The sequence below is a fragment of the Hermetia illucens genome, chromosome 4 (assembly GCF_905115235.1).
Source record: "Hermetia illucens chromosome 4, iHerIll2.2.curated.20191125, whole genome shotgun sequence".
NCBI classification, from domain to species: Eukaryota; Metazoa; Arthropoda; class Insecta; order Diptera; family Stratiomyidae; genus Hermetia; species Hermetia illucens.
In genome coordinates this window covers 126,430,072-126,444,716 of record NC_051852.1, presented here as the reverse complement: position 1 = coordinate 126,444,716, position 14,645 = coordinate 126,430,072, and the positions used below count along the sequence as shown (strand labels likewise).

The 14,645-nt window shown below is 37.2% G+C and overlaps 1 protein-coding gene across 5 annotated transcripts in view; it reads left to right on the top strand.

Annotated features, from left to right (window-relative positions):
- The window catches only part of LOC119655218 (protein hu-li tai shao), a 179,154-nt gene extending 166,348 nt beyond the window's left edge, over window positions 1-12,806 (top strand). For 3 of the 5 annotated variants that reach the window (XM_038060997.1, XM_038060995.1, XM_038060996.1), the window contains 2 exons: window positions 5,344-5,411; window positions 12,017-12,806. In XM_038060997.1, coding sequence (XP_037916925.1) covers window positions 5,344-5,411; window positions 12,017-12,124 — 176 coding nt within the window. In that variant the 3' untranslated portion in view covers window positions 12,125-12,806. Of the gene's footprint in view, window positions 1-5,343; window positions 5,412-12,016 lie in introns of those variants that run through there. The other 2 variants (XR_005249888.1, XR_005249887.1) reach the window with 2 other exon arrangements.
- Window positions 12,807-14,645: the final 1,839 nt, after the last annotated feature.

Genomic DNA, 14,645 nt, shown 5'->3' with positions numbered 1-14,645 from the left:
GGTGTTGCGGATGGCTTCAGTGTTAACTCTCACCTGATTATCAGAGAGGATTCTGGGTGGTGTTGTTATTCGAGTTCGGAGCACCATACCAACGAGATAGTGATCCGAATCTATATTGGCCCCCCTATATGTTCTGACATTCATCAAGGCTGAGAGGTGGCAGCTTTCAACCAACACGTGGTCAATTTGGTTGAAAGTGGTTCCGTCTGGAAAGGTCCACGTATGTTTCGATCGCTTTCCGCGCAAACCAGGTACTTCCAACAACCATTTCGTGTGACACTGCTAATTGAATAATCCGCAGTCCGTTATCATTTATATTTTGGTGTAAGCTATGTGAGCCAACGTATCGCCTGAATACGGGCTCTTTCCCTACTTGGCTGTTAAAATCCCCAAGGATGATTTTGATATCACATCTGGGGCAGGCTTCGCGGGTTCGTTCTACTGCCTCGTAGAAGGTATCCTTCTCCGACTCTGCAGTCTCCTCTGTAGGGGCGTGAACGTTAATGAGGCTTATATTTCTAAATTTGCCCCGGAAGCGCAGAGTGCATAGCCGTTCGCTTATGTTTTCAAAGCCGATAACAGCAGGTTTCATTTTTTGGCTGATTAACAACACATGGTTTACTGGATGGCCGCTATAATATATGGTGTAGTGACTCTTCTCCAGAAAACCGGTCCCTGTCAAACGCATCTCCTGTAACGCTGTTACATCAGCCCTATATTGGGACAGGGTATTGGCTAGCTGCTTATCAGCTTCATCTCTGTACAGGGAGCGCACGTTTCATGAGAAAATGCGCAAATCGTTATTCCTTTGTCGTTGCCGGGTTCGTCGTTGTATTATCCCTCCAGTCTGAGGCCTGTTGTGGCTTCGTAACGAGTTGTTTTCCGTGTAGGGTTGTCAGCCCTACCCAACCCCCAACCTGGAGGACCAGTTGGCACAATTTGTCCCGTTTTTAGGCACGGGAGACTCGCCTTCATCCTTCTCCGTCTGCAGCTTTTCGTTAAGAAAGAGCTCCCAGCAGTCACCACGTGGAGGTGGAGATAGGGTTTGGTAGTAGAGCTGTTGGTGTTGGTTCAGCAAGCATTTCCCAGGTTTTATGCTCCATCGTGGGTGCCAATCCATGTTTCGCCCTGGAACCTATACTACCCTTTGACAGATCGACCGTGATAATTCTGCGACCCTGAAAGTACTATACTGAGCTTATTGGTTTTTAAGACGCTTCAGTGATAATATCATGATTTAACATTTGAATTGTACATATCATTCTTTGAAATCTTATCGCTAAACGTTAGACTGGAAAATAATCGCAATCCCTGAAATTGGTAGATTTGGTTTTTGTAGATCATTTGAAATTTTTGGTAGTTATTTGGTTTTCATTGTAAAAAATCCATAAGATTTCATTAGTTTCTCCATCTCTTATGAATTTCAGATGTCAAGAGTATAGACAACAACTCTGAAGATAGTTTCTCCGATAACAATCAAAATCAAGAATTTTTTCAAGATTCTAGCCAGGTGCAAGAGGAGAATTCAGAGCATGAACATAACTATGAATGTGATTTGGAAAATAGGCATGATAAACAAATTAATTCTAATTCTATCGAATCTAGTCGGAACAGAAAACTATTGTTTTTTCGAGCAAGTAGAAATAGAGAGGACAGGGGTCGTGTTTTTCTGATTGAGAGAGATTATTCATTGAGTAATGACTCGTCCGAATCGCTTTATGAATTAATTCAAAAATACACAGATTGCAATGAATGGATTTCGAACTTGAGTGAAAGCAAACATTCAAATTCGGCCTCTGAACTTATTTACGATTCTGCCAATTATACATCACTGAAACATTCTGAGTATGGTTCTTGCTTATCTGTATCTACTTATACTAGAAAGAGTGTGATGCCGTACAGAACTACCTCACATTTTGGTTTCATTGCTCCATCTTATAATAAGCCAACCCATAAACATGTTCCTATATATCCTGCGAAATTTGTGCCTAGAAAAAGAAATGAATCCTTTTTTGATTTATTTTCTAGTCCGAATTATGCTGAATTTCCTGAAAAGAGTTTCGCACAGCTTATGAAACGTAAAGTTTTGAAGTATCTATCGCATGAAAATGAAGTACTTGGTTTTAAGAGAAGTGCTTCAACTGGCATGGGCTTCATCTCGGAGGAGAATCCAGTTTATTTCGACCCTGAAGTAAATCAAGGCTGCATGGGTGTAGAGAAGTTTCAAGAAGTTGCACAGGCTCCAAGTAGTTTAGAGCCTGAAGTCACGAAGTCTTTAAGGAAATATTTATACCCAATATCTGAAGAACGTGAATCAGTAATTTCTACTTCGGAGATCCTGGATGCAAATCAGAATATAATGGATAAGCCCAGTGAATTCCATGAACAAATCAACGGATTCAATTATAGCGACGAATCACCGTGTAGTGTTTTATTGACTCAAGTCGGAACAGTAGATTCTAATATAACAGTGAGTGAGTTACCTTGCCATCAAAATAAATTAGATGATAGGCAACGAACTATTATGAGTAGGGAGGAAAGAGGTATTAGAAAAAAAGAGTTCTTCGAAATTTGGGAGGATCATATACAATGTGGTCAGTATGATAATTCGAATCAATCTTCTTCTGTTGAAGTAGAAGGCTTAAATGTTGCCCATGTTAAAGAAAATACAGAAACAGTCGGAGACCAGGTATTTATCGAAATAGATCGGATGGAAAACGAGAAGAATGACTTAAATGAATTTGAAAAAGTTGCATATGACTCTAAGACTTCAGAATCGCCAAAGGCAGTTTCCTCGCCGAACTCAGGGAATACTTCAAGTGGCTCACATTCACCTGACATTCCTATCCCGAATGACGAACATGAAAGCACGGAATCCACCACTGATACATTTATAATCCCTCCGAAAGCGGAAACTATCTGCTCAGAAGAAACAGAAAAAAGTGACTACAGTCATTTAGATCCAGTGGAGAAACTCATTTTATTGCAGCTCGAGAACAGTGATTTGGATCGGAGTAAAGGAACAATTTTTAATAAAATCGAGACGAATATTCGAATGAAAATAACACCTTATAAGGAGAAAGACCAGCGGCCGCATACAGCTCCTGCACGTATTTCTTCGTCTACACCAACTACCGATGAAAATGACACCCATAGTTTCTGCTCACTTAACTTGTCGGATGTGAGGACTTGTGGTGACGGTAAAAGCCCACACAAACCGCATTCTTCATCATCATCCTTTTCACCGGACGAGATTAGGAGGAAGCCATCCGCTTCGTCGACAAAAATTGTTACCCGTAATATAAATAATATTCACATTTCTACATCTTCGAAATCTTATCTCAAGAAGCGTTTTTCACCGCAGTCTAAGTGCAACAAGAATTCGAATTCGTCGTTTAAGAATAAAAAACCACCGAAACGTAATTTTATTACGGAAAACATAATGAATGTTTCTTTGCACGGCAGTAGACAACGAAAGCAAAATCTTTCGTCGATTTTCGGGAAAAACCCATTTGGGCCGTCCAAGCACAATGACGCGAAATCAAGCCATAGAGATAAAGACGATCATCAAAATATAGAAATATCCATTCAAAACGTAATGAAACCTTCAGAAAATGAAGAACTAGTGTATTCATTTCAGACAAATCATGCAAGTACAGGGTCGCCACGATTTTGGGTCTCAGTCGCTCCTAACACATCCAGGACCAAACGTCCGAAAACTACGAAATCACCGAGAAACAAATCTTCAACTTCGAAATCGAACAACAAACAGAAATCGACGTCACAATCTAAATCTAATGAAAACTCGAAAAACCCTAGCAAGCCTTCAACTTCAGCAAATTTTAACCGCGAGATGAATCAACTGAATTCTATGACAAAGAAACTTACCGAAGTGGTCGACACACATTGTCAGAGTGTTTCGGATTTGGGTCAAAAAATAGATAAAATCACAGAAAATGTTCAGGAAGCTGAAACAATTCAGGATAATATTGAAAATCTTCGAGGGGAAATGAGACATGATTTTCAGGAATACAGGAATCAGGCGGCCGCAATAAGTTCTTTGGCGGGTGAAGATGATTGAAATGTTTATGGGTTGGCTGTGAAACTTATTTTTTACCAAAAGATACTTGGAATTTTTAAATTAGTTTTATTATTTAAAAGTTTCTGATATTTTACTTGCGAAAGATTTGTATATTTTATGCTTAAGTGCATGTAGGGTCCCTGTTGTTTGGGGGAGGTTTATTACTTTCTGTAGAAAGTGTTTTGAATTATTTGAAGTCGTTGTACTTGGTATTTGATATTTATTCGAAGGACTTTGTCATGCCTATTTGTTTGAATTTGTGAATTCATACTCCTTATAACTTTTGTACGCATCTTATTTCTTGTAAGAATTGATAAAAAAGTTCGGGTAGAAATCCCAAACCTAAAATTTGAAACGAAGCGATTTTCGTTGAATATTTGTTATTTAGCTTGGCTACAACAGAACTGACTTTTTGTATATATTGAATTCCATATAATAAAATGTGACACTTGGAGTCTGTATTTATTTTTGATAGTACATTTCAAGTCTATGACTGGCAAAATAAAGAAGGTTTTGAAGAGTATATATGATAGCAAATTGTCCATAAATGTACCCTAGTTCTATCATGGTACAATGTGGATAAATATCCGTAGGGAATCCTGTTAAAATTTCAAGAAAAATTACTAGCTGAGTAAGGTAATTTTTTTAATTTTTTCTCTCACTAAATATTATCTTTCTCCATAATATATTTTTTTTGCATGATTTTGATTATGTTTTAAGATTGGTGCATGATATTTATAGTATTAGTAGTCTAGTTTGCATGTATATTTTTTGTATTAAAAAATAAATAGATAAAGAAGAAAGTAGTATCTGTAGAATAAAAACAGCGGACATGGCTTACAATTATGTACACACGCAGGACACTTCCACATGAGATAACATAAGATAACATGGTTCATGTTAACATTAAATTAATATTTATGAATAAGATATAAAATAGAATATTTTAGAAATTAGTTAATGATTACCATATCAATTTACTCAGAATTATTTTAGATATATTGTCGTGACTGCATATTCTACTCAGAAAATTGATCAACTCAACAAATTACCAGACCTTAAATTCAGGATTTTTCAATTCAAATAGAGGTCCCTAAAAATTACAAAAACAAAGTTTCCATCTAAATTTTCCAATTTAATTATTCTAAATTCCACATAAATGTCGGTATGGTTCTCATTTAACTAAGATAGTCAAAATGTAGCTTAGTATTGCAAACCACATCTTTACATTATTTTCTAACTCCTACCCTTCCAAATTTCAGGTGAAAATGTACAAAACGGTGATCATTCAGAAACTCATTTAAGCACATTTTCGCATAGCAGTAAAGAGGTAAGTGTTGATTCCTATAGTTATTGCATTGTTTTATTTCTTAAGTCCCTGATTTGGCGCTTATAAGTTCTGTTTGCGATTTTCTTACCGGAGTCATTGTTTCTTAGTTGAGGCTCCCTTAAAAATGAAGTGAAATATTTGGAAAAATTAGGAACAGTGCAAGCCACCAAAAGTATGAAGCATGAAGTTTGCCTCAACCTCGCAATGCTCATGAAGATGCTTGAAACAGTAGAAGTTGGATATTCCCTACAATTTACTGATGACCAACGTTTTTGTGACCTAGTTCCGTTTAATGAAATACGGAAGTTTACAATTATTCAAATCTTATCGAAACTAAGAATCGGGGAACAGCAGTGATAATTTTTTCTTCGAATTTGCGAATGTGTTTCCAACTAAACCATTTCTTCTTATTCCCCTTAGATAGGTTTCTTCGATGAAGTGTCCTTTTTCGGCTAAACATGTAATTTTGTCAATTGTTTATTTTTCCATAGTGAGATTTTCCCACTGAGTATTTTTTTTAAATATATGTGTTTTTGGGCTCTAATTGATGATGATAACTATAATATTTTTTGGAGAGTGGTTTCTATTCTAGTGCAAATGAAATTATTTCTCAACATCTGTTCAATGTTTGTAATGGACAAGCTCAAAATGATCATCTAAGTTGATTATTATTAACTACATGGGCGGAGTTAAATATCAATCTGAAGAATCTGCGAATATTTGGCGTTTAGGTTTGTCAATGCCTGTGGTAAGAGAAGAGATACAGACAACATACAGAGCGAAACGCAAGGACGAAAAGAGAAAATTACCACAATATCCGACGAGCAGCCTAGGCCACAAATGGGCTGTAGAGCCTCGTCTTCGAGGAGAGGAGGTGAAATCGCATACGAAATCAGCGTAAAAGCAGTCAGTCCCGATTAAATTTGTCAACAGTAGTTGATGGACATGTTGTTGTTTAAAAAACCTGTGGAGTTCCACAACTGGCGTTTTTTGTGATCAACGCATCAACGAAACTCTTAGATTCAAAATCTACCGCAGCGAGAAGCTCTGTTGAATTACTTTTTCTTGAAGAAATCTGCGGGAGAAAGCTGTCAATTGCTTATGAAAGCATACAGGTAGCAAATTCTAAGTTTACGGATAGTTGCCACATTTCAAAAGTGTGCTTTTGACATTAGTGAGAAAGAGATTTCTAAGCGTTTACATGCACTTGGAATAATCCGGAAGGAAGGTTTGGATACCGTATGAGTTGAAACCCAGAGAATTTCGCAAAAAGGAGATTAATTCGTGATCACGGGGGAGGGATCAGATCTGGACAATTGTGGAAGCGGGTGGAATGACATGCGCTCAACCAAATTGTCTCTTTGTGAGACGGTAGCACAGACTGCAAATTTGCACTCAAGAAAATTTTTTCCAACGGCTCCAGTTAAGATAATATCACGGTACTTCCTTAAAGTGACATAATCATAATCTGAATGTCAAGACGGGCTCCAAAGAAGAACAAGAACAATGAAAAGTTTGTAGATTTCTGCAACTATCACCCCCTTTCCATTTGCAGCACATTCTTTGAATACAGGGCAGTTAGGTCAGAATTGACCCATAGAAAACATCAGAACTGTAGTTACAAATAGATTTAGGAGTTGTCTTCTGAATGTGTATTACGAATGGTTCACGACATCGGCTTTGAAAGAGATCACATCTAATGACCGCTTACTTTTGGTTTTGCGTCGCGACTGCGTCTGCTCGTAGATTTGTAAAGCGCTGGATTCTCAAATTCAACATGAGTTGTCCTCAACATGGACCACATTCTTCAGGTTTTTTGTCGAGGCTTTATAAGACATATACAGCTGTGATTACTTCTATAGTTGTTAGAACAAAGCTTATCCCCTTTCTTATGTATAGAGTCAAGCTTGCTTTCAAAGTATCTGGGCGGATTCATGGTGGACGTAACTGCATACTCTAAGATAGGCCTTATCGTCGATCTATAGAGATTGATAGCTTTCTGGGGGGTGAGGCCCCAAGAAAAACCAGTTGTAAAATTAATCAGCCTCACGGCCTCTGACCGAACAAGTCCTAGTTATTTCCCTGGCTGAGAAGGTGATGGGCTTGACATGAGCAAGGGTGTGATTACTAATTTTAATGAGCAGTGGTGTGACCCTGCTTCTCTTAAAAGATATAGATTGGGATTTGGTTGTGTTGATTGGTAAACCCGATCTACGGGATTCATCAACAAAGAGATTAATCTATCTTTGCAGACATTTGGAGGTCGAACTTCAATTGTCTTCGGTTGCTAAAATAAAAAAAAAATCGTCCGCATATTGAAAGAATTCAATAGTATCAGAACATTTAATGTGTGGGATGCTATATAAGGGTTGAACAACATTGGACTTAAAATACATCCTTGAGGGATGCCATTGTCAACTTGCTCGCTGTCCAGGCCTAGTTGAAGGCGTTGATTGGACATTATCCTCGATACTCATAGAATATTTTCAGCATGAAAACGGAAACGTGACATTATGTCACAACAGTCGTTGGCATTCTTTGCATCCAGCATCACAATTAAAACCTGCTGAACCCCAGTAGCTATCGAGATGTAAAACGGAACATCATTAATGCAAGCAGCCGTAGATTTGCCGGCAGAATAACAGTTGGTCGCCAAGATTTTGTATTCATCAATTAAATTATTGATACGATCATCGAATTTAATAGTTTAGCAAACACATTAATAAGGGCGGTAATTCGTCAAAAGTTCAGGGTCCTTAAAGGTTTTGGGAATGGCTACCACCCGAATAGTGGACCATTCCTCGGATGGGATCAAATTGCACCAGATGAGGTTAAGCCCCTGTATCAAAGCCGAGAGGGAATCAGACGCCAATCCGCGTACATATTGATAAGTGATATCGCCAGCACCAGGGGCAGATAATAGATAATCGTTGGGGGCCTGTCACTAAGAAAGCCACAAAATCCCTTCATAACATAACATCCCTTCCCAAGGACATAACATCTTTTGTCTTAAAAAAATCAGACCAAATTTCGCGCCAATGTTTTCGCTTCGCGTTCGCAACCACCATCCTCCACAGTCATTTGACCCCCTCAAGATGGAGATAATTTGTAGTGGTGGATCTAGTCCTAAAACGCCTCCTTTTAAAGTAGAACTTAAGTTCTAGAGCTTACCGCATCTTTGGCTACAGTGTGGTTAGTGCAAATTCTAATTGCATCAGCAATTTCCGTTTTCAAAAGGTTCGTTAGAGTGGGAATATCCTCCTGTGGTGCTAAGTTGCTGACCCGCGCCTTTAATCTACTCGAATCAACCTTGAATTTAGGAGAAATATTGAGCACCTACGTAGAGATGCAGATGTGAGCGTGGTGACTATTCAATATTTTGTCCATAATCGGACTCCACTGCCAACACTGACTGGCAGAATTAATAAAAGCAATGTCCAGAACCGAGCCCAATTGGTTAGAAATTGATGGTGGGTTGTAAAAAGTGGGCATACCATTATTAAGGAATATAAATGAGGAATTGAGGACCGCAACCTCTAAACATTTACCCTTGGCATTGCTGAGGTGAGGTGTTAAAAATTTAAAATTAAGAAAGGATGGTTGAAAACCGACAAGAATGTGATAGTTGGGCTGAAAAGTTCGTCGATAGCGGCACTAGTATTACATCCATATGATTTCAGTTAACCTTAACCTTCAAAAGACACGTGACAGCTGCGAGCCTATTGGTTTGTTGAATAGAGCATTTTGGGTAAAGCAACTTTTGTTAGTTTGAAGATAATGGGTAAAAAGGAATTTCGTGTGTCAATAAAGCATTGCTTTTTGACGAAGAAAATACTGTTGAAGCCAAAGTTTGACTTGATAAACACTATTCGCACTTTGCACCAGGAAAATCAACCGTTGAGAGATGGTTTGCAAAATAAGCACCGAGAACGATGCACGTAGTGGACGCCCCAAAGAGGTTATTACCGGCTAAAACATTAAGAAAGTCCACACAAAAATTTTGTATGACCACGAAGTAAACTTGATGGAGATAGCTGAGACTCTAAAAATATCAAAGGAACGTATTGGACATATCGTGTATGAATGTTTGGTATCTGAAAGCTCTGTTCAAAATGGGTGCCGTGTGAGCTCACAATCGACCAAAAACAACAGCAATATGTTAAAGATTCTGAGCAGTGTTTGGAGCTCTTCCCCCATAAAAAAACTGAATTTATGCGTCAATATGTAACAATGGACGAAACATGGCTTCATTATTTCACGCGTGCAAAGACGTAACAGACGACTGACAAGACTACGGCGCCAGTATTTTGGGATGCGCATTGATCAATCGCATCGATTATCTTGAGAAGGAGAACCATCAACAGAAACTATAACATAGCGTTATTGAAGCGTTTGGAGGATGAAATCGTGGAAAAACGACCCAATTTAAGAAAAAAAAATACTATTTCATCAAGACAATGAACAGTGTCACAAATCAACGAAAACGCATTGCATGATGAATGACCTTAAGACAATGGTCGCTGGAGAGAATTTAGCGCCGATGAAGAGGTAATCGCCGAAACTGAGGCCTATTTTGAGGCTAAAGACAAATCGTATTATTATTATTCTGTTAAGGGGCATCGCGTCCTTAAAGAACTATTTCCCCCTTTTGTTGGTTATAGTGTACCTATTGATCATAGTATCTTAAGCAGGCTTATAACCGTCAGGAACTTTAGTATGTTCCCTACTTCCAGATCTTTCAGCTTTGCATCTGGTATTAAGTGTTCTCCCAGATGCCTCGACCTACTTTGCACAAGTGCCGGACACTGTCCCAGGACGTGTATAGAGGTTTCGTCATACTCCTCACAAAACCTGGCGGCACTGTTTCTAGTTTCCCTAGGTGATAGTTCAACCGACAATGACCAGTGAGAATTCCCACTATGATTCGGAAACCTCGGGTTGAAGCTCTCCTTTGTACGCATGGGTTCGTATCTCCAAATAAGCACCCTAGACTGCTCCATCCCTGGTAGCCCCCCCCCCCCCCCCCCACAACCGTTCCTCTTCATTTCTTAGAGTCATAGCCATGAAACCGTTTCCGATTCCACAGAAGGGTTTTGGCCCGTGTAAAGGCGTCCCTGCGAACCCAAAGTATCCAGACCTTGTTGCACGAGCCGAGTGTATTCAGTTTCTCGAGGCATTCCCCCACCACTTTTTTGATTGGACCTAAGTGCCTTGATCGCTGCTTGGCTATTGGTGAGAATAGCTATGTTCTGCTCCCTGTAGTTCCTTTGCAGATTAAAGTAAGCACATTTGTCTATGGCGTATGTTTCTTCCTGGAATATGCTAGTGTATCTGCCTATTGGTTCAAAGTACATTTTCCTTGGACCAATGACACCGGCACCCGCTCCCTCTGCTGTGAGGGATCCGTCAGTGTACCAAGTAATCAGTTGCTGGTTTAAGCCGTACGTCGCAGCCACACTCTCCCAGTTTGCCTTGTTACTCCAACGTGTTTGAAACTTCTTATCGAAGTGAAATCTCGTTGTCATGTTTTCCCTTGGTATCATTAATTCGGGATACCGCCTAGAAAGAATATCAATCTTCGTATTATAGAAATGGTATCGAAAAATTGTATGACCGCAACAATATTGAACGATAAAATCAAACTTTATCAAAAAAAACTTCTTTTTGTTTTTCAATGTTAGTATACGCTTTTTTTGCTAATTATGCTATTCGGAAGTTGAATGAACTAAAAAATGCTAAAATAATAGAAATTTGCCAAGCCAACCCTTCCGCGACGTCAGTATCGTGCACTGATTTTATATTGTCAGTACAATGCCTAAATGGCGATCTGATTTTTTTGTCATTTTAACTTTTATACCTTAAATTTTTGCTATTCGCCAGGCACCATTCAGTTCCCCTCCTCTTTAGGAACATAAACAATCTAAATGTGAATTTTAAAAAACTTCAAAATTAATAACACTGATGCTGAAGATCTTTTTTGGTGATTTTGTAATGTTTCACCAATTCAGCGTTGTGTCGAAGATAAACGTATCTGTTCGATTTTTATTCGGATTATAACGTGTCAACGTCCATTGTTCCACTCTGCTTTCATCACTTTAATTAAAGACATGCTAATCCTCCTCCACTTTTCCGCAGAAACCTCATCACATGAAAAATTGTGCTATTATGTGACCTATTGCAATGCCGAGTACATTAAAATATCTCTTAAAGCAACGATAATTTTTTGATATATTCGTACGTAAATGAAGTGAATCGAGTTCATGATTGAGTTTTGCATGGTTGAGATAGTGTTCCGTGGAACTTGTCGATTGTAAATAAATCATCTGCGCTCTGATAAAATATTACTTCGACAGCCATCAATAGCCTTTAGATTATCTATGACTAAAATCATGTTGTGTCATTTAGCCAAGAGTGATGATATCAGTTTAAAAATGCCATTAAAATCCATAAGATCATGAAAATCAAAACGCAATCGCTTATTGAATATTCATTCTCATTGAGTTTTTCTTCGTTTATTTTCGTTAATATGTTTCTGTTCATTTATGCATAAATATCTATGAAATACCGTCGACTAATATGCCATGTTTGTGGTTCTTCTCTTTTAGGATGTTTCAACAGAAGGCTCTCCGAAAAAAGACAAGAAAAAGAAGAAGGGACTACGAACGCCATCATTCTTGAAGAAAAAGAAAGAGAAGAAGAAGGTCGAAGCTTAAGCTTATAATATATTTTAAGAAATAAAGAAAAGAAACAAGATTGCAAGCTATTAATTAATATAAAGAAACAGAGGAGAAAAAATTACAACTACAACTTTTTATCGCTTTAAAACATTTTTAATTGACCAGAATGCACACAAAAAACGACGATACATACGAATCAGTGAATTGATACTTTTTATTTCTGATATTAAAAACATGAAATTAGAACTTAAACAAAAATATGCATTGAAAACGAAATATGAACAAAAGCAAGCCAGGAAATCCATGCGTTTATAATACTCCGCTCAGTAAGAATATTCGCTGAGTGATTTAAGAAAAATAGCGAAAATGCAAACAAAATTTTCACGTCCTTTTTGTATTTTGTATTTATCTTGTTCTCGCAATACTTATTCTAAATCAAACGCAAACTACTTCGTTTATCTTTTCTGTCAGAAATTTGTTTATAAACGCATAATTTTTATATGATTTCTAGAACATAATAAGAATACTGAGCAGTGCACATTTATATGATGACGATGATTTCCGTTGATAGTTTCTATAATTTTATGTATTTTTTATATTTTTATTTTTCCGATAGTTGAATCGTTTATTCTTTTGTTTTGCATCGATTGTCTAGTTTTGTATTTTTTTATAAATAAAGTTTGTTTTGCCGACTAGTGACATACATGATTGAGACCAATTGATCATTTGTAATATTTTCGTAAACATTTTTAATGGACTGACGATCGCTCTGATTTAAAAAAAAAAGGAGATATGATGTTTAGGTTATTCATAAAAACGTGTTTGCCTCATCAATTCGTGGAAACTTTCAGGAGGAATATGAAATGCAGCTAAATATAAAATTTGTTAAAGAAAAAGAGAAGAAATGCCAATAACTTTTGCCTATAATTTATAATGATTTCTTTACACAAATTGAAGCTTGACACAGATGTACACCGAACATTATTTAGCGAAACAAAAATGTATGTGTATTTTAAATTTTCTTTTATTTTTTTTTTAATTATAATATTATAATTTTCTTTAATATATATTTTTTAGTTGTAAGTTTAATATGAAAAAAACTTTTTTAGTTCGTCTTTAAGATGCAAAAGAAAAGTTAAGCTAAAAATATATGTTTTAGAAATATTTAAAAAGGTTCGTTTTCATTTTTAGTTGGCTTCTTTGGCTGCAGTATTTGGTTTTGATGGAAGATTTATGGATAAATATGACCAGGTAGAGCTAGCTTCCTGCGAGGAATAATTACGCAGCTTAAAACCTATTTATTTTTCATTAATTGCCGGTTCAACTTCAATTACATCTTCTTGTTTATTTTTTTTTTTTAATTCAAATTTACATCTAAAATCGAAATATTTTTTCCATTATGAAGCAGAAGAGGGAAAATTGGCTGACAGGTTACTTCAAAGTCATGTCCGAACAAACAAACAGATTCTACTTTCCTTTTTAAGGTTTTGTGTAAAACAAAACCTCATTAAAATCGATTCACAGTCTGTCTGTCACACGCACTTTTCTCCAAAACGACTAAACCGATACGAACGAAATTTGGTGGAGAGATGGGAACTATGAAAACCCACGCATACAGCGACTGGCATAAATTTAAGTGGAGTTTGACGGAGGCTCCCCATATATGTAAAGGGGGGATTCAAAAAATTTTTTTCACCAGATATGGTCGAATGAAAAGTCTCGACTAGTACTTTCCGCAGCTGATATTAGGTTAGTCGTGGATTGCAAAGTGCGCGATTGAGGAGTCAAAATGTATGCTTACCTAACTACCCAACCTAAAAATCCGGGGTGGTGCGCTTAGATGAAATCTAGGCCTCAAAATAGGTCCCATTCCGATATTTGCTCAAATAAACTTACTAATAGTATATTACCAACTTTTAGAAATTTACTCAAAAACTCCCCTTAAATTCATCCTAGGACTTCCGGATTTTGTACCAGCACAGAGGACAATATTTCGTCTATACGCGCTAAATTTCATGGAAATCTGGCCTTATCAATTTCGTGCGAATTAACAGCATCCTAAGTTATACAAATAAGATGCTGACCTCATAATTAACGAGAATAATTGACATTCGAGAGAAATATTGGGTTGGGGAAAAAGAAATGTCGTATTTGTGATCGAAATTTGCAGCTTTATTTAACAATCTTAGAATTAGAGTGAAATTATGCGGTGTTTCCAACGATTAATTAATTGAAGTAATAAAAACTTGTTGTTTCTTTTTCGTTGTTGTTGTTCCCGAAATATCGGTATTTGCAAGAATAAATACCCACACCAACGAAAAAGAAACAACAAGTTTTTATTACTTCAATCTTAGAATTATCCGATTTAAGTCAAATATGCGCCGTTTTGTTCGCAAACTTGTTGTAATTTAGAAGGCAACTTCATTATCCCCTCCTTATTCGCAAAAAACTCAGACAGCCAGTTTTTGTAATCCTCTTTTGAGGCCAACATAGTAGCACCAAGAGCGTTTTGCATAGACCAGAAGAGATGGTAATCATTTATACGGTGGGTGCGGTA